Source organism: Hemitrygon akajei, chromosome 7 (assembly GCF_048418815.1).
Source record: "Hemitrygon akajei chromosome 7, sHemAka1.3, whole genome shotgun sequence".
NCBI lineage: Eukaryota > Metazoa > Chordata > Chondrichthyes > Myliobatiformes > Dasyatidae > Hemitrygon > Hemitrygon akajei.
The window spans coordinates 185016650-185042644 of record NC_133130.1 but is presented as its reverse complement, the minus strand read 5'-3'; the positions used below and the strand labels follow the sequence as shown (position 1 = coordinate 185042644).

At 41.4% G+C, this 25995-nt stretch overlaps 1 protein-coding gene across 5 annotated transcripts in view; it reads left to right on the top strand.

Annotated features, from left to right (window-relative positions):
• Positions 1 to 9441: 9441 nt before the first annotated feature.
• usp20 (ubiquitin specific peptidase 20) overlaps positions 9442 to 25995 on the top strand; it is a 181985-nt gene continuing 165431 nt past the window's right edge. For all 5 annotated transcript variants that reach the window (XR_012099762.1, XR_012099763.1, XR_012099760.1 and 2 more), the window contains exons 1-5: positions 9442 to 9553; positions 11077 to 11174; positions 23805 to 23858; positions 24612 to 24674; positions 25627 to 25758. Coding sequence is in view for 1 of the 5 variants with exons in the window: in XM_073052870.1 (XP_072908971.1) it covers positions 11094 to 11174; positions 23805 to 23858; positions 24612 to 24674; positions 25627 to 25758 (330 nt within the window). In the remaining 4 variants the exon portion in view is untranslated. The remainder of the gene's footprint in view (positions 9554 to 11076; positions 11175 to 23804; positions 23859 to 24611; positions 24675 to 25626; positions 25759 to 25995) is intronic.

Sequence of the window (25995 nt, the reverse complement as noted above, 5' to 3'; positions counted from 1 at the left end):
GTAGGTAAGATGCTCCCTGGAGCAAAATATTTTGACATAAGAGTACTGGACTTGAAGTTGTGCATAGCCCGTAAAATCTTTTTGAGAACACATAAAACTCTTAACAAGACAAAATTTTGAAGTGTAATTACTGATGTAATAGAGAAACCAACAGGTGCAGAGCAAGTTCATACAATCAGCAATATCATGTGTGTTGCTTGAATTTCCAGCATCTGCAGATTTCCTCCTGTTTGCTTTTTAATATCATATCATCTGTTTTTTTTTTGTTTTATTGAATGAAGGATAAATACTACTGGGAACTTGAGTTTCTCCCTCTGCTTTTCAAATTAGTGTCACTGGATCTTTCCTCTCACTGAAAGAAGAAACTAGCTTCAGATAAAAACACGAAATGCTGGCAGAACTCAGCAGGCCAGACAGCATCTATGGGAGGAGGTAGTGACGACGTTTCGGGCCGAAACCCTTCATCAGGAGTGAAGTAACATGGGATGGTGGAGAGGGGATAAGAAGTGGGGGGAGGGATGAAGTAGAGAGCTGGGAAGTGATAGGCTGGAGGGAAATGGGCTTGGGGGAAGGTGGAGAATTATGGGAAATAAAAGAGAAAGAAAGGTAGGGCTGGGGGGAGAGATTATAGTGAGGGGGGAAAGAGAGAGAAAGAGAACCAGACTAAAATAATAGATAGGGATGGCAGTAAGGGTGGGGGGCAGGGGTATCAACAGAGGTCAGTGAGTTGGATGTTCATGCCGGCAGGAAGGAGGCTACCTAAGCGGGAGATAAGATATTGCTCCATCGACCTGCGTGTGATGCACCATCAATAACTCTCCGAGACATGAGGCGAGATATAGGCTTTTATTGGCTGGAAGAAAGAACAAGCAGCAATTGACCACCACACTACATCCTGGAGACTAAGACCAGGGCTCAGGCTCCAATCGCCTTTATACCGGGGTCCGTGGGAAGAGCCACGGTCAATGGGAGGAGCCACAGGAGCAGTCAGCAGGGGAGGCGTGTCCAGACAGGTATATGTAGTTCACCACAGTGTGTGGCCTCATCTTGATGGTAGAGGAGGCCATGGACAGACATGTCGGAGTGGGAGTGGTCTGTGGAATTGAAGTGTGTGGCCACAGGGAGATCCTGCCACTGCTGGAGGACTGAGCACCAGTGTTCGGCGAAACGGTCTCCCAGTCTGCGGCAGGTCTCCCCAATGTATAAATGGCCACATCGGGAGCACCGGATACAGTATATCACCCCAGCTGACTCGCAGGTGAAGTGGTGCCTCACCTGAAAGGACTGTCTGGGGCCTGGGATGGTGGTGAGGGAAGAAGTGTGGGGGCAGGTGTAGCACTTCTTCCATTTGCAGGGATGATTGCTCGGAGGGAGGTTGGTGGGGAGGGATGGGGGGGATGAATGGACAAGGGAGTCGCGTAGGGAGCGATCCCTGCGGAAAGTCGAGAGTGGGGGGGAGGGGAAGATGTGGCTGGTGGTGGGATCACGTAGGAGGTGGCGGAAGTTATGGAGGATTATACGTTAGATCTGTAGGCTGGTAGGGTGATAGGTGAGGACCAGGGGGACTATCCCTGGTGGGCTGGCGGGGGGATGGGGTGAGAGCAGAGGTGCGTGAAATACGGGAGACGCGATGGAGGGCAGAGTTGATAGTGGACAAAGGGAAGCCCCTTTCTTTAAAAAAGGAAGACATCTCCTTTGTCCTAGAATGAAAGGCCTCATCCTGAGAGTGGAGGCGGAGGAATTGAGAGAAAGGGATAGCATTTTTGCAGGAGACAGGGTGGGAGGAGGAATAGTCTAGGTAGCTGTGGGAGTTAGTAGGTTTGTAGTAGACGTCGGTGGATAGGCTGTCTCCAGAGATAGAAACAGAGAGATCTAGAAAGGGGAGGGAGGTGTCGGAAATAGACCAGGTGAATTTGAGGGCGGGGTGAAAGTTGGAGGCGAAGTTAATGAAGTCGACGAGCTCAGCATGTGTGCAGGAAGCAGCGCCAATGCATTCGTCGATATAATGCAAGAAAAGGGAAGGACAGATACCGGTGTAGGCTTGGAACATTGATTGCTCCACATGGCCATATCAATGTTCTTTTCCCCCTGAAAGATGACACCTCTGACTGTAAATTACGTGCTCAGGAAAGCCCTACCGAAATTGCAAGGTGAATTTCAAAGAACTGGAGTTAAGTTGCAGACAAGGCAGACATAACTGCAGAATAATAATATGTACTTCCTGATTATTACAGTAAATTTCAGACATTTGCTGGATGGAAAATCATCTCAATACTTTTTCACACATTTGATATGTGCTAATATTTTTGCGGCAAAAATAGGAAACCAGGACTTTAATTCTGGAATCTAGTGTATAGTTTTCAGTGAATATCAAAATGTTTCTTGTTCATTAAAATAAGATTCACCTGCTAAAAAAAAACTTGTATAGTGAAAGCTTTCTCTTAGCAGGTTAGAACAAAGTTAAGAATCAATTACGAAGGGAGTGTTTGTTTCACCAGATTCAGGTTTATTTATCACATGAACATTGAAACATACAGTGAAATGTGTCATCAGCGTTGACAAGCAACACACACAAAATGTGCTGCTGCACCAACATAGCATGTCCACAATGTTCAGCAGAACAACACAAACAATAACAACAACAAAGCACGTGATGGTATTGGGTTTACTGACCACAAAGTTCTAAACTCAAACCTTAAGCCTTAACTGATATAGATGGCTGTGATTATGCTCACTAAAGTGAGGTTATACTGTAGCTATCCAATCTTCAAAGACTAGTTTGCTTCCTTGTTTATCCTCCACTAATATCCACTATTTTAATGGTATGACCTTCCTTCCTACAAGGAGGTGATACTTGCAGTTAACAAAGTGGTTTTAACACAATTCCTTTATTTTTAGTGATACTTTTTAAAAATCCAGATAACATTCTTAAAACACATTTAAAATTCACAGGATTTCTAAGATTTCCAAATTACAAATTATTTCTAAAACATAAAGGATTTCCAAAATGCAGTTATAATTACTATAAGCTAAAAAGACATATCCATGAGATGCAGACGAATGAATCATCTGTCACAAAAATCGAGGTCAGGGAAATAGATTCTAGTTTACCCCGTGTTTCTGTCATTCTTCTTGATGTTTCTGGGCCATTCCTAATAGGCTTGACTGCTCTCTATATTTATATAATTTTTCTGCCACTTGGGTGACTTCACATGTATACATTTTTTCAGATATCTTTTCATAAACAAATGGTCTAAAAGCTTCTGGAGTTGCAGTTCCCAGTTCCCACAATTAATGCTATAAAGCTGACTTTCTGAGCATACAGACCTTCTAACTATTAACAGATCAGTTATTTGATATGCTAAGTGATTATATCAATCTGGTGCACAATCTTCCTTGAACTAAATAAATTAGCTGCATTTTCTGGTCTGAAACAAGCCCAATAAATAATCCCACTGTCTTAAACTGCAGCTCTTGAGAAGTTAGTCAGGTGCTGTGAGCAAACAGCCTGTGTTCTATAGACAGTGCTCGATTGCAAAGCTGTCCTTTTAATTTCAAACTGTTTATTGTTTTCGATTTACGCTAAGAACTGAAGACTGGCTCCCATTTATGACATGAAGCTGAACAAAGAAAATTTGTGAGTTTATCTTACTCAGAAACAACATTTTGATCTCTAGAAGTTTAAGCTGCTACGTTTGCAAACATAGAAATCTCTAGGAAGCTAAGCTTGGCAAAAAAAAGGAAAGGCTCCGTGGCCCTGGACAGTGAGTGTCCATCACAAACAAAACAAGTTAACAAGAGCAAAACAAGTCCCTTTTCCACCCTCCGACTTGCCCTCCCACTCTTACACTCACACACACAATCCCAGGATAGGCCACTTGTTTTGTTTTTTAGGACAAATGTGCAAACAGCCTTCAAAAATGACTGTCCTGACTAGGTGAACTTTAGCCCTCGTTGAGTTATATGCTTCATTCCTCTCAATGAGTATTCTTGACGTCTGTTTGTTGCACTCCTTGAAGAAATGCATTCTAGTTTGTTTAGTTTTGTCTGCTAACCTGTCTGTCAAATCCATTAAAAAACACAAAATGCTGGCAGAACTCAGCAGGCCAGACAGCAGCTACGGGAGGAGGTAGTTCATCGTCACTACCTCCTCCCATAGATGCTGTCTGGCCTGCTGAGTTCTGCCAGCATTTTGTGTTTTTTATTTATTTCCAGCATCAGCAGATTCACTCATGTTGTCAAATCCATTATATCTTTTTGTGGTTGCTGATTGGAAACTTAACTCATCCTGAAAAAGTTCTTGATAATTTCTATCTATGGTTTGGCTTTGAGTGTAATGATGCCTAACTCATGTGGGAAATGTTATCATTTAATAGATAGATCAATGTGTCCACAACTTAAATGCACTGCAAGATCATTAATTCATGCTAGGTGCTGACTTGCAGCTGGATTCAAGCAATTCTTGGTAATTTCTCCTATTCTCTACTAGGTGTGGACACAGACCTATTTTATTAAAATCAGTGATCATTTCTCTGGGCAGTCTATACATGTTTCATTGCAGCAGTAAGTTTGTCAAGTTGAGAGAACTAAGTACACTACTGATCAGTAGCCAAGCTTGCAGTATCAGAGTCGGAATCGGATTTAATGTCACTGACAAATGCCATGAAGTTAGTTGTTTTGTGGCAACAGTGCATTACAATGCATAATAAAAATTATAAGTTATAGTAAGTTTATAGAAAAAAGAAAATTAAATTGAAATAGTTCATGCAAAAAGAGAGGTAAAAATATTCATGAGTTCATTGTCCATTCAGAAATCTGATGGCAGAGGGGAAGAAGGTGTTCCTGAAATATTGAGTGTGTTTCATATTCAGACTCCTGTGCCTCCTCTTTGGTGGTAGGAATGAGAAAAAAGCAATGGGCGTCCTTAAGAATGGATGATGCCTTTTTGAGGCACCGACTTTTGAAAGTGTCCTGGATGTGTCCAGCTAGTGCCCATGATGGAGCTGGCAGAGTTTACAACTTTCTGCAGCTTATTATGATCCTGTGCAGTGAACCCCTCCACACCAGACGGTGATGCAACCAGTTAGAATGCTCTCCACAGTACATCAGTAGAGATTTGCGAGCGTCTTTGGTGACCTTCCAATTTTCCTTAAGCACCTAATGGAATATAGTCACTGTCATGCATGCTTCTTTGTAATTGCATCGACACGTTGGGCCCAGGATGGACTCTTTCAGATGTTGACACCCAGGAACTTTAAACTGCTGACCCTTTCCTCTTCTGAACCCTCGATGAGGAATGGTGTGTGTTCCCTCGACTTCCCCTTCCTGAAGTCCACAATCAATTCCAAGGCTGTTGCTGGAACAGCACTCACCCATCTGATCTATCTCACTCCTGTACGACTCCACATCACCATCTGAAATTCTGCCAATGAATATCAGAACCAGGTTTATTACCGCCGGCATGGATCGTGAGATTTGTTAACTTAGCAGCAGCAGTTCAATGCAATACATAACCTAGCAGAGAGAGAGAGAAAATAATAAAATAATAAATAAATGATTACAGTAAACGTATATTGAATAGATTAATAATTGAGCAAAAACAGAAATATATTAAAAAAGTGAGCTAGTGTCCAAGGGTTCAATGTCCCTTTAGGAATTGGATGGCAGAGGGGAAGAAGCTGTCCCTGAATCACTGAGTGTGTGCCTTCAGGCTTCTCTACCTCCTACCAGATGGTAACAATGTTTCTCAGCATGCCCTGGGTGCTGGAGGTCCTTAATAATGGACGCTGCCTTTCTGAGACACCGCTTCCTGAAGGTGTCCTGGGTACTTTGTAGGCTAGTGCCCAAGATGAGCTGACTAGATTTACAACCCTCTGCAGTTTTTTTCAGTCCTGTGCAGTAGCAGCCCCCCCAACACTAGACAGTGATACAGCCTGTCAGAATGCTCTCCACAGTACATCTATAGAAGTTTTTGAGTGTATTTGTTGACATACCAAATCTCTTCAAACTCCTAATGAAGTATAGTCGTTGTCTTGCGTTCTTTATAACTGCATCAATATGTTGGGACCAGGTTATATCCTCAGAGATCTTGACACCCAGGAACTTGAAGCTGCTCACTCTCTCCACTTCTGATCCCTCTATGAGAATTGGTATGTGTTCCTTTGTCTTACCCTTCCTGAACTCCACAGTCAACTCTTTCATCTCACTGATGTTGAGTGCTAGGTTGTTGCTGCAGCACCACTCCACTAGTTGGCATACCTCACTCCTGTATGCCCTCTCGTCACCACCTGAGATTCTACCAACAATGGTCGTATCATCAGCAAATTTATAGATGGTATTTGAGCTATGTCTAGCCACACAGTCATGGGGTAAAGAGAGGAGAGCAGTGTGCTAAGTATACACCCCTGAGGTGCACCAGTGTTGATCATCAGATGTTATTACCAATCCGCACAGATTGTGGTCTTCTGTTTAGGAAGTCGAGGATCCCATTGCAGAGGGAGGTACAGAGGCCCAGGTTCTGTAACTTCTCAATCAGGATTGTGGGAATGATGGTATGAAATGCTGAGCTATAGTCAATGAACAGCATCCTGACATAGATGTTTGTGTTGTCCAGGTGGTCTAAGGACATGTGAAGAGCCATTGAGATAGCATCTTCTGTTGACCTATTGTGGTGATAGGCAAATTGCAATGGGTCCAGGTCCTTTCTGAGGCAGGAGTTCAGCCTAGTCATAACCAACCTCCGAAAGCATTTTGTCACTGTCGATGAGAGTGCTACTGGGTGATAGTCATTCAGGCTTTTCTTCTTCTACAGTATTCTTCTTAGGTACTGGTATAATTGTTGCCTTTTTGAAGCAAGTGGGAACACCTGCCCATAGCAGTGAGAGGTTGAAAATGTTGTGTCAACAATAGTTGTGTCATCAGCAAATTTATAGATGGCATTTGAACTGTACCTAGCCACACAATTGTGGGTGGCTAGCACAGCTCAACACATTACATGATAAGCTCTGTCGCCCAGTATGTGCTGGACTTAAAAGTTCAAAGTAAATTTATTATCAAGGTACATATATGTCAACATATACAACCCCGAGGTTCATTTCCTTGAAGGTATTTACAGTAAATACAAGAAACACAATGGAGTCAAGGGGAGACTGCATTCAATAGGATGGACAAATAATCACCAATGTGCAAAGAACAACAAAATGTTGAAATACAAAAAGAAGAAAGAAAAATAATATTACTAATAAATAAATAAGTATATAAGATAATATCAAGACTTGACAGGTGTTGTTTAATTGAATATCCATATTAACCCAATAATGGTTTGGGAATTCTACCATCACTCTCTCAGCAACAGTGCTGTCCCACAGGTAGCATGAGTGCTCCCTCAACTCTGTCGAGATCTGAGTCCAAGCCCTCCTTTTGGAGTATCCTGAATTGGCCTTGATGATCCCTCAGCACAATCTGTTGCCAACCTGGATGCTCCCTTAGTAGTGACCCTCCACTGATTTAACATTTCCCTCTGAAATGTCAATCAGTACTGTGCTGCACTTTGTAAGATGCCAGATAATCAGACTTTTACTGGTAGATGCTAAATGCACCAATTAACAAAGCAATGCTTGAAAGCTACATTTACGCTCAAATACAGTGGCTTTGCCCTGTTTTGTAACTCCACAAATTAATCAAAATTAAAACACAGGAGTTGGGATGAATATGCTTACTTCATATACTTTAGTGAGGCAGTCAGATATGACATGGTGGTGTGATAATGTATGCCGTTCATGTACTTTTACATTTTACCCATCATGAATTATTTAAACAAACAAAAATGCTTAATCAAACAATATATTTACAATATTACTCAAAAATCACTGAAATATTAAATATACAACAGATACCTTGGCAAATTCTTTTTCAAATTTTGTCAGGCATTTGGCGAAAGCTTATAATGCTGTTGAATTATATACAATTTAAAAATAGGAAATAAATAACTGCAGCTTTGTGAACCACATGTTTTGGGTATAGTATTAAAATACAATACAAAGTTACCAAACAGTGTTCACTTGTTAAATAGTGTGTACATAATTAGTTTTTTGTAATTCATCTAGTTGGTTCTTTTTTATGTATTTGAAATACCTTGGGCAAGTACAATGAAATATGGATTCAATAGTTGTCTGTCAATTTGCCTTTTAAAGTCAAATCAGATCAGCTTTGTGTTTGACATTTTGATGGTAATCTGATTTGAAATGAACATCAACACTTCATATACTCTGGTGTCTTATTACAGTTTGAACAAAATAATGTTGTGTGGTATAAAGCACTGACATGCTAAGCAGGTTTTGCACCTTTGTCATACTTTTTGCACCGTTACTGCACAACTATAAGCATCAAAGTAACGAGTTGTAAGTGTAGAATGAGCAAATCGTCCATGCGACCTTTTTATACAATAGTACTTAAAACCATATACTGTACTCCCAGGTTCCCTGATGTTCCAGTTCTCATCTACGGCTGGATTGGGGGGTGTGTCATGGTACACAGACTCTACCAAACGGAATCTTTTCTTGGGGTTTGATGTACATCCTGTCTGATGTATATTTTCTCCATGTTCTTCAACTTCATTCTGAAACTTCCATTGGATTTATCAATGACTTTTTAAAATCTATGCCATCTAGTTTTAGAGTCTCCAGAAGAGAAAACAGAACTTTTGCTCTTTACAACTAAAAGCATCTGATTTCTCACTTTTACTTAGTTCAAAGCTTCAAAATAAATTTATTATATATGTGTGTGTGTGTGTGTGTGTGTGTGTGTGTGTGTGTGTGTGTTACATACACTTATGGAAAAAAGAAATATAATATTTACAAAAAGCTATACATAAAACGACACAGACTGACACACACCACACCAATATGCAAAATAATCCAAACTGTAAATAACATTAATCTTGAGAACATGAGTTGTAAATGGTCCTTGAAAGTGAATCTATAGGTTGTAGAAACAGTTCAGAGTAGTGGTGATTAGTTATCTATGCCAGTTCAAGTGTCTGATGGGGTTGTAGGGTAATAACTGTTTCTGAACCTGGGGGTGTGGGACCTAAAACTGATGGAAGGGGGCATGGTCTGGATGGTGGGGGTCTTTGATAATTGATGCTACTTTCTTGTGAATGTCCTCAGTGGCGAGAAGGTCTGTGATGGAGTGGGCTCTATTTATCACTTTCTGTAGCCTTTTCTGATCCTGGTTCTTTTGATGAAAGATCATCGACCTGAAACGTTTGTCCTCCACAGATACTGCCCGACCAGCTAAACATCTCCAGCACTTTCTAGTTCTACTTCAGATTTCCAGCATCTGCAGTGTTTTAACTTCTCAGCTCCCAGAGCCCTTCGCGCGATCAGAGGGCGGTTGTAGTCCTCTGTCATCCGGGGAACTACGATTCCCAGACCACACCGCGGGCACAAGCTTTTCCAATATGGCGGAGGTGCGACTTGGTTAGCGTTGAACCAAAATAATAGAGGGTGAGGAAAAGGGGGCGATAGCGATTACAGAGGTCTGGCGAAACAAGGTAAATGTTGGAGTATGAGTCTGTTTTAAGATGATAGATTTTAAAAAATAAACGAATCGGCGGTTCTTCGTCGTTTGTTGAGCGCCTGCCCCGGTGTGCCTTGGATTGTGACAGCTGTTAGGCTGGAGGTTTGCTGTCGCTTATTCCTTCGCCACACCCGGCGTCACAAGTTCTTCGTGCTCACTCTGATTTCAGCACCCATTAGATGTCCTCTGATTTTGTTTTTTTTTTGTCTAAAACCCCAATCAACCCCCAAACACCCAGCTTCAGAATTCAGTTGCACTGAGGCTGGGGTGGAGAATGAATGGAGATGGGCTTGATTTCCAACGTGCGTAACAACTTGGTTAATTGTGGCTGTCAAATATCAGCAGTGTCCTTAGTTCATGTGTGGATGCTCGTACGGGATTCTGTCCATATGACAAGCAGAATTACAGTCTCCTTACCGATAATGTCAGTGCGGACGGGGACCAGATTTTCTTTTGAGTGGGAATTTTTCTGAAGAAATCTCAGGTTTCTCACCATAGCCCTCCCCGATAACAGCTCGGATCAGCTGGAAGCAATATACTCTGCCCATTGTCACTGTTATTCAAATATTATTTTTGAACTTAACAATTTTGTGTCTGTTAAAAACTGCATCTGGTAATCAGATCAGAGGTTACAGTAACGAAATCACCTTGCAGCTGTCTTTACTTATATATTAAATCATTGTTATTGTTCTCAAACTCTAGTCCAGTACATTGAGATATATGAAGCAGGAAGCGTTTTTTTCTTAAACAGAGTGCTATCATAAGAAATCAATAAATAGAAGCAGGATGGGGCCATTTGGTTCTTGCCCTGCCATTCAGTAAGCTGAATGTTTCCCTGACTGAGGTGCCTAGAATCAGGCATTCAGGACTGAGAAAAGATTTTTGTCATCAAAAGCGTAGTGAATGTCTGGCATTCTCAATTGTAGAGAGTTATGAAGGCTTAATGAATTAAAGGCTGGCAATGGATTTGTGGATATTAAGGCAGCCAAGCCATATGGGAATTCCCTTACTGACACCATGTGTCTGGGCTTCCTTAATATCCACAGTCCTCTTCAGTAGAGAATTTTATAAAAATTACTACCCCTTGAATGAAGAAATTTATACTTAATCTTGAATACCCAATCTCTGATTCTATACAGTACAGCCAGGGGAGCATCAAATCTGCATCTACCCTTTCAAGCTTCATAAGAATTAGAATCAGTTTTTAAAAACTCTACAGTTATTTTTATTGAGAATTATCAGATCGGACAATTGGTTAAGATGTGCATACATTGAGGACCTCCTTTGTCTCCATGCAACAGCGCAGCTACCACCAAATATATTGAATGGGTTATAAGGAGATATGACATTTTGTTACATGGAGAAAGACCATGTTTAATGATCTTGCTGAAGTGAGGTTGGATCAAGTTAATACTTTACCTAATATTTTTTATCAGTAATGGGACTGCTTATAAATCTATGTGTATTTTCCCATTATAACCCCAATTTTTCTTTCAGCATCGAAGTTCTGCGCAATGTCTAACGTAGCTGATATCTGTCCACATTTGGATTCCATTGGAGAAATCACGAGAGAGGAGCTGTTGCAAAAATCAAAGGTAAAGGGGTTGTTAAATTTGCTAATTTATTGCACTAACTTTGATATGTGGCCTGAGTCAGATTGATTCTTTATTCAAACCACCTAGTACTGGCAAGTTAGCACTCATTGTAAGGTGCCATAGCTTTTGTCGATAGATGTCTTTTTCTTATATTTTTGGTTTAGTGCAGCTTTCTCTGTATTATGCTAGTTAACCTCCACTCAAGATACTTGAGACATTATCAAGGTTGTCATACCAGTGGAACACTAAGGTGACCTCTATTGGACATAAATACATGTAGTCAATGTGATAGATTCCAAGACAATGTTCAAGGTTTAGTTTTTGTAATGCTGATTTTAAAAAGATATATCCATCAGCTTACACAGCAAAACACAGATAGTGATCGTTTATTTTCAGTGCTTTTTGATGGGCTTTACTATGTAATGTCATTCAGATAATGCCGTCTGCTTCATTAGCTCCGCACTCATCTGAAAATTTAATTTCTTCACCACTGGTGCACTATGACTGCATTACATGCCATCCACAAAATTAATTATGCAGTTGCCTATCTAACATTTTTTGACCACCAAGAAGGGTAAAGGTAGCAGGTATATGGGAACACCATAACCTGCAGATTGCCAATTAGGTCTCATACTATCATAATTTGGAAATGTATTACGGTTCATTCTTCATCCTTGGGTTTAAATCTTTGAACTTGTTTTTCAAAGTCATTGTTGGAATTGGGTTCAGTTATTTTAAGTTTTTGCAGAGTAATGGAGGATTTAAAAATAATGCTTTAATTCCTAAGCAGCAGTTGAATTCCCAGTTCCATTTAATAAAATATAATTTGTTCTATTCCATTGCTGTAAATCCATAATGGTCTAATATTATCTTATGCAACATAAATTTCCCTGTTTTATGAAACAGCAGGGTTTTGACTTACTAAAGAAATCAATTGGAGAATGAGAAATTGAAAGAAACATAAATAATCTTTGGTGTCAAGCTCCACACAATTTTAAGACATTACTACCAGCATAAGGGCAGATATAGCCCATTCATATCTTCCTCTGATTGGATAATAACTGATCTATACTTTCAGTTTAATTTACTTCCTCTTCCTTGCCTTTTTTCAGGTCTTTTGATACATTTGTCTTTCAAATAATCTATTGAGTTTAGTTTCAACTTTTCTAGCATTCATGTATTTTTGGAAAAGTGTTTCACACTTCCATTACCATTCCGGTAGAAAAGTGTTTAATAATATCACTTCTAAATGGCCTGTCTCAAATATTATGTCTTTATTTTTCTGAATTCCTCCATCAGAGACAATAGCTTATTTTGTGCATCGATCCTACCAAATCCCTTAATTATTTTGTAGTATTTTCTGTATGAATTTTATATCTTAAAACAAGACAGCATGCTTATAAGCGCTAACTTCATATGCAGATAAATAATTCTTCGGTCCTTTTTCAATTAAGTTACATAGGGCATCTCTTCAGACCTCCAATGAGTCAACAGTGATTTTGTTAGATTTCTTTAACGATAACCTTACTTAGGTTATTACTCTTGGTGCTAAAAGCATGATAAACTAATTTAATAGACTAAATGATGAGGCCAATTTTAAGCTTTTCTCAGACTGTGATGTTTTGCATGCAGTAAGCTTTAGCTCTGGAAGGAGCATTGAAGTAACTTGTAAATGAACAAATATCCTACTTCAGAATTGAAATGAAGGGTATTTGTTTTGGAGTACATGTAATGTATAAAAGAAAGTGGCTTAATAATGTACACAGAAATAAAATACACTTGGCTTCAAAAACAGACCTGGTAAAATGGCGCATAAGTGCAGATAGGTAAATACATCTTCACTCTGACTAGCAACTATCACACCTGAGAGTGAGCATTTATAGAAAAGAGCTTGGTTTAGAATATACCGCCAGGCGTTATTTGGGCAGCAGTACAAATGAGATCAAATCACAAGATGAGCATTATCTTGTGATTTAGAAAAAAAAAGTACGAGGGGTGATTGATAAGTTCATGGTGTAAGGTAGAAGGAGTCAATTTTAGAAAGCCTAGCACATTTATTTTTCAACATAGTCCCCTCCTACATATACACACTTAGTCCAGTGGTCGTGGAGCATATGGATCTTGACCTCCAGAAAGTGTCCACAGCAGGGGTGATTGATAAGCTTGTGGCCTAAAGTAGAAGGAGATGAGTTATACAGCTCTCGTTACATGCACATGCAGTTCAACTCTTTGAGTGATTATGCAGAAAGTTTGAAGTTAATAACTCATTGTAAGGTAGAAGGAGATGAGTTATTAACTTCAAACTTTCTGCATAATCACTCAAAGAATTGAATTGCATGTGCATGTAATGAGAGCTGGATAGCTCATCTCCTTCTACCTTAGGCCACAAACTTATCAATCACCCATCTGTGGACACTTTCTGGAGGTCCAAGATCTGTATGTTCCACGACCGCAGGACTAAGTGTGAAAATGTAGGAGGGGACTATGTTGAAACACTTACTAGCTACATGTTGTCAAGGTGAAATTGAACATTGTACAATTGTCAGGGAGTACCCTCTGTTCTGATTTTGTGATGGAATGAAGGTTACTGAGGTTGAATTTGGGTCTGTATTCTTTGGAGCTTTGAAGGATGAAAAATACTTCAATATGTAAAACCTAAGGGGCTTGACAGGGTAAATGTTGGGATAATGGGAGAGTTTTGAACAGCGAGACATAGCTACAACATAATGGGGAATGTCATTTAAGGTTGAGATATTAAGAAATTACTTCTTGCAGAGAGTGGTGAATCTCTGGAAATCTCTACCCTGGCAGGTAGTGGAAGCTGGATCATTCATCATCATTTTCATCATTATGTGCCAAGTTATATGACATGGTGATCATTGTCTTGACCATGATTGTTATTGGCAAATTGTTCTACTGTTGCTGTCTTCTGGGCAGTGTCTTTACAAAACAGGTGACCTCAGCCATTATCAATATTCTTCAGAAATTGTCTACCGGGCTCAGTGGCCGCATAACCAGGACTTATGATATGCACCATCTGTTCATACAACATCCACCACCTGCTCCCATGGCTTCACGTGACCCTGATTGAGAGCTGGATCATTACAAGTATTTAAAGTGGACTGGATAAAATTTGAAAAATGGATGAATAGAGGGGTATAAAGAAAAGACACAAAAGGAATTTACACTAGCCTGGGTTAGCCATGATCACATTGAATGGTGAGGCAGACTTGAAGGGCCTGATAGCCTCCTGCTCTTCCAGTTTCCTTGTGCTCCTGTATGAGTGTAGGTTACTGCCCTGAGGAAATCCCACTGTCCTTTTCTGGAGCTGGGATAAATGACTTCAACAACTGTCATTTTGGTGAGTATTCCTCCAAATATTGGAGTAGTTTTGTCTTGATGCTCAATAAGTTCATCTTTCCCAGGGCCCCTTAAGCTATATTCTGTGAAGTGCTGCCTTGATGTCTGTGATAGTTAGTTTCATGACTATGCTCCATGTTTGGACCAAGTCAGAGAATGAGGTATGGGGCTAGGTAATCCCGATGAAACTGAAAGTAGGTATCAGCAAGAAGGGTTTGAGGGACTGAGTTGTACTTGTTGGCACTATTGACAACACTTCCTGGTGCCTATTTGATTGAGATTAATTAATTGAGATTGAATTTATCCTCTTTTGTGAGTAAGAAGTGGATAATTTTCCATATTGTCATGTAGATGTCAGTGTTGTAACTATACTGCAGCTACTTCTCTGTGAACATGGTTGATCCTGGAGTATGTCAGCCATATAGCAACTGGGATTTTTTATGGTGTGAATAATCTTGTTGTATCCAGTGTTTTCAGCCATTTCCTGATATGAGATAAAGTGAATCAGATTAACTGAAGGCTAACTTTGGTGAATTGGGGCCTTGGAAGGAAGCTGTGATGAACCATCTACTTGACACTTTGGTTGAATTTAGTTGCAAATATTTCCTCTTTGTCATTAGCAGTGACATTGTTGATATAGCGTAGCATCTTAGCACTGGACCAGCAGTCTGACTTCTGGAGAGGTGTCTTTGAATCCCACCACAGAAACGGGGGAATTTAAGTTCAAGTTATAAAATTGTAATTTGGTCTTGGTTATGATAACTATAAAATTACTAGATTTCATTAACCACAACTTCACGTTCAACATCAGCAAGATCAAGGAATTGATTGTGGACTTCAGGAAGGGGAAGTCTATAATACGTGCACCAGTCCCAGTGGTCAGTGGTGGAAAAAGTGAGCAGCTTCAAGTTCATGGCCGTCAACATCCAGCAGGATTTATCTTTGGCCAAACATTTTGTTGCAATTATGAAGAAGGCTCACCAGTGGCTTTACTCATAAGGAGTTTGTGGAGATGTGTCACTGAAGGCTCTTGCAAATTTCTACAGATGTACAATGGAGGGCATTGTGACTGGATGCATTATAGCCTGATAATGAGGCTCCAATGCAAAGGAACACGAGAGGTTGCAGAGGGTTATAGACTCAGCCAGTTCCATCACAGGCACAATTCATCCTGCCATTGAGTACATCTTTAATTTGAATTAAGATTTGAACATCTCAGACTCAGCAGAAAGCAGCTGATTGGGCAATCAAGGTCAGGTGACCAAGCAGTTTGAAAAGCTCAAACAAATAAATAGAGGGGTAGCTCAAGCGGAGCGGCCAGTGAGTGAGCGGGCCAGTGAAGGAGTGGAGTTTTGAGGCTTTGACTTGAGAGGTTTCGACGAGAAGAGGCGGAGGACGAGATTGTTCCCAGTTAGTCTTTACAATGCCTCCTGAGACGGTGATGTGCCTCTCCTGTGAGATGTGGCAGTCTTGGGGGAACTCCCCTCTCCCGCAGAGTCACATCTGCCAGAAGTGCTTGCGGTTGGGCGATCTGGAAGACTGTGTGAGGAATCTGGAGCAGCAGCTGGATGACCTTCGACTCATAAGGGAAAATGAAGCAGTCATAGATGAGAACTACAGGGAGGTAGTCACACCTAGGCTGCCGGAAGCAGGTCGTTGGGTGACAGTTAGGGGGGGGAAGCATAGGTGAGTAGACAGGTAGTGCAGAGCACCCCTGTAGCCATTCCCCTGAATAATAAGTTTACTGTTCTGGATACTGTTGGCGAGGACGACCAACCAGGTGTGAGCCACGGTGGCAGGGCCTCTGGCACTGAGTCTGACCCTTTTGTGCAGAAGGATGGGACGGAGAAGAGGAGAGCTGTCGTTATTGGAGACTCTATAGTCAGGGGAGCAGACAGGGGATTTTGTGGACGTGAGAAGGACACCCGCATGGTTTGTTGCCTCCCGGGTGCCAGGGTCCGGGATGTATCTGACCGAGTGCATGACATCCTGGTATGAGAGGGAAAGCAACCAGAAGTTGTGATACATGTTGGTATCAACAACATAGGCAGGAAGAGGGATGAGGCCCTGAAGTGTGAGTTTCGGGAACTAGGCAGAAGGCTGAAGAACAGGACCTCAAGGGTGGCATTCTCAGGATTGCTGCCAGTACTACGTAATAGTGATGATAAGAATTGGAGGAGATGGCAGTTGAATGCGTGGCTGAGAAGTTGGTGCAAGGGGCAGGGTTTTAGATTTTTGGATCATTAGGATCTCTTCTGGGGAAGGTGGGGCCTGTACAGATTGGATGGGTTGCACCTGAACTCGAGGGGGAGCAATATCCTTGCAGGTAGGTTTGCTAGCATGGTTCAGGGGGGTTTAAACTAATTTGTGAGGGGGATGGGACCCGGAGCGATAGAGCAGTGAAAAAAGTGCATGGAGTAAAGCCAGATCTAACATAAAGAGAGGCTTTGAGGAAAAAGAAGTAGAATAAAGGGTGTAAAGGTAGTAAGGTAGAAGGGCTAAATTGTGTGTACTTCAATGCGAGAAGCATCTGGAACAAAGGTGATGAACTGAGAGCTTGGATACATACATGGAATTATGATGTAGTGGCCATTACGGAGACTTGGCTGGCACCAGGGCAAGAATGGATTCTCAATATTCCTGGATTTCAGTGCTTTAAAAGGGATAGAGAGCGGGGGGAAAGGGGAGGAGGTGTGGTATTACTGGTCAGGGATACTATTACAGCTACAGAAAGGGTGGGTAATGTATCAGGACCCTCTTTTGAGTCAGTATGGGTGGAAGTCAGGAACAGGAAGGGAGCAGTTACTCTACTGGGGGTATTCTATAGGCTCCCTGGTAGCAGCAGAGATACCGAGGAGCAGATTGGGAGGCAGATTTTGGAAAGGTGCAAAAATAACAGGGTTGTTATCATGGGTGACTTTAATTTCCCTAATATTGATTGGCTCTTGATTAGTTTCAAAGGTTTAGATGGGGCAGAGTTTGTTAAGTGTGTCCAGGGTGGATTCCTGTCACAGTATGTTGACAGGCTATCAAGGATGGGTCTGGCCTCTTTCCCGTGCAACACCCCTGTCAGCTGGTCGTTGCCACTATACCTGTCCTTCATAGAGAAGTTCTTTCAGGTCAACGCCTTTGACCACAAGGCCATCAGGCAGTGGTCAGCACGTAAGGACCTGCAGGCACTGCAGGAGAAGGAAGTGATGGACACAGTGGGGTGGTTCCCTGAGCAGACTGTCAAGTTCATCTGGCAAAATGCCTCATCGCCAGACCTCACCAACAGGCACCAAGACCTTGCCTGGCTGGCGGTGAGAAGGGCCCTCCCAGTCTGATCCCTCCTGTACACCCGGAACGTTGCCTCCACATCCTGCTGCCCACAGGAGGACTGCAGTGAGGAGGAGTCGGTGACCCACCTCTTTGTGCACTGCGGGTTTGCGGAGAAGATATGGAGGACGATGGAAGGGACATTGTTGAGGTTCATCCCCAGCAGCTGCATAACAGAGGACTCTCTGATCTACGGGCTGTTCCCGGGGACGCACACGGAGACCAACATCCAGTGCTGCTGGCAGATCATCAACTCTGTGAAAGACGCTCTTTGGTCGGCCCGAAACTTGATGGTCTACCAGCACATGGAGATGTCTGTGGGAGATTGCTGCCGACTGGCACATTCTCGGCTGCAGGAGAACATGGTGAGGGACGCACTGAAACTTGGTGCAACCACCACAAGGGCCCGATGGGGAAGGACCACAGTCTAGGGTCTTTCTCCCGCAGGAGTTGAGGGGTAGTGGGGCGGGGTGTATACCCCTCAACAAGGGAATGTTAATATGGAATAACAGAGTGCCACGTGGGTGGTGAAAAGTGTGAAAATGTAAAGACTGTAATGAAAACATTTGTAAAGGATTGAGAGTCATTGAATGGTTAATTGTATATAGTTTTATATTTGAATAAAGTATATTTTGTTTAAAAAAATATAAAACAAGATAAGGTAAACAGGTTAGCAAAGTATATGCATATATAAAAGTGAGTAAATAAAGTTCCCAAGCTTCTCCTAGCTCAGGTGATTAGATGATACAGTCTTACGGTGGTATGGTAAGTAGTCAGTTCAGTTCTGGAATTTGATTTGAGTAGAGTTGGAGAGAGAGAGAGGGAGTTGTTTTGTCTTCACAGTACCGATGCCGTTGATCTTCCATGTTGTCCTCCTCCTCCTGAACTTACAGTGACTGACTGTGACCACAAAAAGTGGATGCTGTTTTCGCGTGGGACTGCTGTCAACCCAGGCAAGGATTAAACACACTGATAGCATTCCACCTGTCACCCCTTTGTCCACACTGTGAGCTAAAAAAAAAACACCTTTGTCGTGGGCACACAAAGCTCAACCAGTGTCTTCCTTGGTGTCTGGCATGTCTGATTACAAAGCCAACTGACCTTGTATATAACACACTCAAAACGCTGGCAGAACACAGCAGACCAGGCAGCATCTTTGGGAGGAGGTAGTGATGATTTTTCGGGCTGAAACCCTTCATCAGGAGTGAAGTAACAATGGATGGTGGAGAGGGGATAAGAAGTGGGGGGAGGGATGAAGTAGAGAGCTGGGAAGTGATAGGCTGAAGGGAAATGGGCTAGGGGGAAGGCGGAGAATTATGGGAAATAAAAGAGAAAGAAAGGTAGGGCTGGGGGGAGATTATAGTGAGGGGGGAGAAAAGAGAGAGAAAAAGAACCAGACTCAAATAATAGATAGGGTTGGGGGTAAGGGGGGGCAGGGGTATCAACGGAGGTCTGAGAGTTGAATGTTCATGCCGGCAGGTAGGAGGCTACCTAGGCGGGAGATAAGGTATTGCTCCATCGACCTGCGTCTGGCCTCATCTTGACGGTAGAGGAGGCCATGGACAGACATGTCGGAGTGGGAGTGGTCTGTGGAATTGAAGTGTGTGGCCACAGGGAGATCCCGCCACTGCTGGAGGACTGAGCGGCGGTGTTCGGCAAAACAGTCTCCCAGTCTGCGGCGGGTCTTCCCAATGTATAAATGGCCACATCGGGAGCACCAGACACAGTATATCACCCCAGTTGACTTGCAGGTGGTCATGGTTTTGATAGATAGCATTTTGTGTGTGTTGTTTGAATTTCCAGCATTTGCAGATTTCCTCGTGTTTGACCTTGTATATATCTCACAAGTGCTGAACACTAGCTGTCAATCATATAGTTCTGCGTTTCAGTTTCCAAGGCAACTCTCAGACTTTTTTGTTACTCTCTCTCTCCCTGTAATAGCACACATGCTGTTCGCTCCCTCTCTCTCTTTTTAAAGAAACAGTCCACTTAGAATAATCCTTCAGATCTCGTCACATATGGTATATGCACCTTATTTATTATTTGTAGTAATATCACTATATGTTGTGTACCTTGTGTTGGAGGAATGTTGTTTCATTTGGCGGTTTTCATGTGTACGGTTGAATGACAATAAACTGAACTTGAACTTGATATGACTTCAGAACCATCAGTGTGGGGTGGAATCTGAATGACCACCTCAGTTTTTCTCTCCATCAGTGCTGCCTAACTTGCTGTGGGTTTCCATTATTTTGTGTTTTTAATTCAGATTTCCAGTATCTGCAGTATTTTATTTTTATGTCATGGTTTTGGTAGATATTTGCTTATCGACATCCTGGTCGGATTACAGAGCTTGAGGAAAGGTATGTGTGAAATGCATGCATGCTACCAAATTTACTTATGCTTACTTACTGCCCATTACACTGCTGGCATTTGGGGCAGCAGTGAAGGTCCTTTATCTGTGATGGCGTTCAGGATTCCTTCATAATGTCGGTAGCTTCCTCTCAGTTTTCACTCATGTCAGTCATGCAAATCCCGGATGGAGGCTCAGAAATACTGTTGCACTCAGATGTGTAAGGATTCTTCATAGCTGTTTCCTTAACAATTTTGTTTGACCAGCCAGGGTTGTTAGCTGCGAGCTGAACCTCTTAACCTGGAGGACCGGTGGACCACTCTTAGTCAGGACTTTACACTTTGACCTGTTTGGCATGGGTGACCCTACCAAGAGTCAAAGCATAAAACCCTGACTCCTACCAACATAGCTCTCCGAGTCATTGAGGCATGCAAGCCTCCAAACCCAACGACAAGGTCGTGGCCCTCTTGGAGGCAAATTTACTTACTAGGCTCCCTTATTACTACAGGATCACAGCTTGATCAAACATGTCACAAGTCTGCACACTTGATCAATTTATATGAAGGAACACAAGATTGTCGATGTAAGCCTTTTAGTGCTATCAGTTTAAAAGTTTTTCCACTCCATTAGATATGATTGCAAAATGAATGGATTACTTGTAATGATTTGTATGTTTGTTTGCTACCATATTACAAACAAAAAGCAATATGCATTATTATAGGAACAATATTTGCTGACCATAAGTTTCTTATTGATAGTCTTTTATTACTGACTTTCAAATCACTGCTCTGACTAATTGTTAGTGCGTATGATATACAGTACTTATTTTTAGAAACCACCCGACAAACAGCTGCTGTTCACTTAGAGACCAGAGCTTACTTAAGTGTCTAGGCCTTGTTCCTTCTATTGCACCTGGTTGGCTGATAGAAACAGCAGAAGAAAGAAAAACATAGTTGACAGTAATAATGTAAAGATTTATCTGTTATCCCTATGTGTATGTGTTGCCTGATCTTAATTTTATTAGTGTAAAATCATTTACCAGACTACATGTCCCCTCAATGAAATTGAATTGTGCATAATGTTATTGGGCAGACATGTGCAGACCAGCTAGCAGATGTTCTCACTGACATCTTCAACATCTCACTAGGCAGCACCACCATTCCAACGTGCTTCAAGGCCACCACCATCGTCCCCGTGCCGAAGAAGACTTCAGTGTCCTGCCTAAATGACTACCGCCCCATTGCACTCACATCCATCATCATGAAGTGTTTCGAGAGGCTCGTCATGAGGCACATCAAGACCCTGCTGCCCCCCTCACTGGACCCCCTGCAGTTTGTGTACCGTCCCAAATGCTCAACAGACAAAGCCATTACCATCACCCTGTACCTAGCCTTGACCCACGTACATTTGAGTGCTGTTCATAGACTTCAGTTCAGCATTCAACACAATCATCCCTCAGAAACTGATTGAAAAGCTGAGCCTATTGGGCCTGAACACCTCCCTCTGCAGCTGGATCCTAGACTTCCTGACTGGGAGACCTCAGTCAGTCCGGATCAGAGGCAGCATCTCTAACACCATCACACTGAGCACGGGGTCCCCCCAGGGCTGTGTGCTCAGTCCACTGCTGTTCACTCTGCTGACCCATGACTGTGGTGCAACACACAGCTCGAACCACATCATCAAGTTCGCTGATAACACGACTGTGGTGGGTCTCATCAGCAAGAACAACGTGTCAGCTTACAGAGAGGAGGTGCAGCGGCTAACGGATTGGTGCAGAGCCAACAACCTGTCTCTGAATGTGAACAAAAGAAAAGAGATGGTTGTTGACTTTAGGAGGGCACGGAGCGACCACTCCCTGCTGAACATCGACGGCTCCTCGGTAGAGATCGTTAAGAGCACCAAATTTCTTGGTGTTCACCTGACGGAAAATCTCACCTGGTCCCTCAACACCAGTTCCATAGCAAAGAAAGCCCAGCAGCGTCTCTACTTTCTGTGAAGGCTGAGGAAAGTCCATCTCCCACCCCCCCATCCTCATCACATTCTACAGGGGTTGTATTGAGAGCATCCTGAGCAGTTGCATCACTGCCTGGTTTGGAAATTGCACCATCTCGGATCACAAGACCCTGCAGCAGATAGTGAGGTCAGCTGAGAAGATCATCGGGGTCTCTCTTCCCGCCATTATGGACATTTACACCACACACTGCATCCACAAAGCAAATAGCATTATGAAAGACCCCATGCACCCCTCATACAAATTCTTCTCCCTCCTGCTGTCTGGGAAAAGGCTCCAAAGCATTCAGGCCCTCACGACCAGGCTAAGTAACAGTTTCTTCCCCCAAGCTATCAGACTGCTCAATACCCAGAGCCTGGACTGACACCTTACTGCCCTACTGTCTTGTTTATTATTTATTGTAATGACTGCATTGTTTTGTGCACTTTATGCAGTCCTGGGTAGGTCTGTAGTCTAGTGTATTTTTTTTCTGTGTTGTTTTTTACATGGTTCAATCTAGTTTTTGTACTGTCTCATATAACACTATTGTCCTGAAAAACGGTGTCTCATTTTTACTGTGAACTGTACCAGCATTTATGGTCAAAATGACAATAACAAGTGACTTAATGTTCACTTTTTAGCCAACAACATTTTGCTTCAAAGTCTTTCTCATTTCAACGCATTGTGTAATTTCACTTATTTGGTACTGCATTTGTGTTTTATCACATTTACAAAGCTCTGAATTTTAATTAACCCATGTTTATTACATTATTTCAATTTAAGAAGTGTCCTCAAAATGGTGTAGTCCACAGTTGGAGGAACAAAGTCTTATATTCCGCTTGGGTAACCTCTTAACTGATGGCATTAACATCAATTTCTCAAACTTCTTGTAATGCCACCCCCCCCCCCCCCACCAGTTCCCATCCCCTTTCCCACTTTATCTCCTTGTCCACCCATCACTTCCCTCTGGTGGTCCTCCCTCCCCCCTTTTTCCATGACCTCTGTCTCTTTCCCCAGTCTACTTCCCAGCTCTTTACTTCATTCCTTCCTCTCTACAGGTCTCTGTGGTGTTTCTCTCTCTCCCCTACCCCCACCTGTTAAATCTACTCATCCTTTTTTCTTCAGTCCTGCCGAAGGTTTTTGGCCTGAAACGTTGACTGTACTTTTTTTCATAGATGCTGCCTGACCTGCTGAGTTCCTCCAGCATTTTGTACGTGCTGCTGGAAAGCGGCTAGATGTTCAAAAAGTTGGGAGAGGTTGAAGTTTTATTCAATTTTATGATAGGATTTTAGTCATCTGTATCAATATATGGTGGTCACTTTTATCTCTTCTGCTGTGGACAGATATATTTGTGACAGATAGGTTGGTGAGGTTGAGTTAAGTTTTCTTTTTATCTTTGATTCTTTGTGTTTGCACAATACCAGCCTAACAGTTATATCTATGACGCTTTCGTTTGGGCATTAGCGTTTCTGTTATTGTTAATACGCTTATGTTAAGAGACTGTGATGCCCTCGGAGTCCTTTCTATATCAGTGATATTTCTAAGTTATGTTCAGTGTGTTGCTTGTAAGATTTAACTATTTGAGATAATAGTACTAATGACTTTCTTTCAGGGAACATGCCAATCCTGTGGAGTTGGTGGACCAAACTTATGGGCTTGCCTTCAAGTAAGTAATTTCTATAAAATATATACAAAAGTATGTCATTGTTTAGAAGTTTGATTTAATTATGGAGCCATCTAAGTTGACAAAAATATTCATTTCCCAAATTAGCTCTAGACTTATGCAGATAAATTAAGTCAAACAGTTTAGTAGTTAATATAGATATTCTTGCTGTTGCTGTTAACTTGCAAATTCCTGAACTTTGTTGTTTTCATGGGCAATTGTTTTATGTTTCCTTTTGCCATGCTGTGAAGAAATCCATCTTGAGAAGTTTTATGATAAGGAGAATGGATTCCAGACAGTTTGAGAAAGTTGAGCAAGTGAAATTGAAAGCATAGTTAATAAATCCTTTGAAAGCAGGCCTGGATTTAGTTAGGGTGGGAGAACCAGTCTGAGTTCATCCACTCTGATAGCTCTATGGACCACTTAGCTTTATTTAAGTAGATAACAGTACTTTAACATTAATCCTAGGATCTTACGATCTCATTGGGTAGACTTATTAGGTTTCTCTCATTTTCATTCTTGGTTCTATGCATCGAATGGAGTTAAGACAAAAATATTAGTTTGGCAATGCAAATGATATAAGATTTAAAAATTATACTGGATAAATATGGATTTATGGAACAACTTAAGGTATGAGGTTTATTTCAGACTGTGATTTGTTTTCTGTTTATTTCCCAAGATATTTTGTTACCTTATTAGTCAACATATTGTTTCCATTTGATTTTCTTTATCTCTTTTTCTCCTTTCCCAAAACAGAATGGCTGCTCCTATGTAGGATGTGGGGAATCATATGTTGACCACAGCACGTTACATTCACAGGTAATTGAGACCTTTGTAAAAGAGAAAGATGGAGCTACTTGTATGTCCCCTCCATCTATTGATAAATCATGTTGAAGTTTTATATTAGGGTATGTCTCCAATTTTCCATTATAATTCTTGTAACAATAGGCTAATCATGCTGTATTTCACTCACCATTTAAAGAGGTATCCATTTTTGCTTTAATCTTATCCGGATATGAAGAGCTGATAAACAGGATGCTATGTATTTGAAAATCCTCCCACAAACTGGAATAGACTGAACAGATACTAGGTTTAGCACTATCAATAATGCTGGAATTATACTGAAGTGTCTCTGATAATAAGTAATATTTTTGAAACTGGTCAAGTAGTCTTAAATATTTTGTTTCAAGTGCTGTCAAAAAATTTACAAAAATGCTTCAAGTATTATCATTAGTAAAAAACACTTGCACTTACCTTTTTTCCCCTCTAGGTCAGTACTAATTTAAATTAACTAAGGGAATGAACAGGAAATGCTGAAACTCCTGCCCCATTTTCTTCTGCTCTCTTTGAACTCATTGTTTTTTTCAGAAAGTTTATTACACTACTGTGTAAAATACTTTTCAAAGAAATGCATAATTTAAGCGTGCTTGGGGTAGTAATACGAAATAAATCCAATAGTCCAAAAAATTTACTAGTCTGCACCACCAAAATTCTCAGTATGCCAGATTATTAGATTTTTTTGTGGCAGTTTTTTCGGACAATCTTGATTGTAGCACAATAAGAATGTTGATGCTTGTGTTTCCATAGAATGGAACGATGGGAGGAAATGTCCATAGCATTTTGATACTCTTAAGTATATTGATGGAAAAACAAATTCCTTACATTGCTTGTATCAGAAAATGTACTTATGGAACTTTTCTCTTTTTGAGCTCTGCTTATTTTCTACATAATGTTAATTTTCCTGTATATACTTTTGTTTTGATATACACAGTCTAAGAAACATAACCTGACAGTGAATTTAACCACATTCCGAATTTGGTGTTACGCCTGTGAGAAGGAAGTTTTCCTGGAACAGCGACCTGTTTTACCCAGTCCAGCTCCATCAAGCAGATCAACAGAGCAGGTATTTCACAAGTGGATTACCGTTAAAATGTATGTATTGAGACAGCTGTTGCTATTTGGAAAAAGTAAAATTTTCCCATTAAAGACTGGTTATTTGAGGGTACTTAAGTTGTCCAGAAATGGTCCTGGGTTCATAGAGATGAAGGTAGCTGAAAATATACTTAATATAATGTTTTAGTGAGGTGCAAATAGATTGGCATAAAATATTATTTATGAGCAATGAGGTTTCTATTTTATA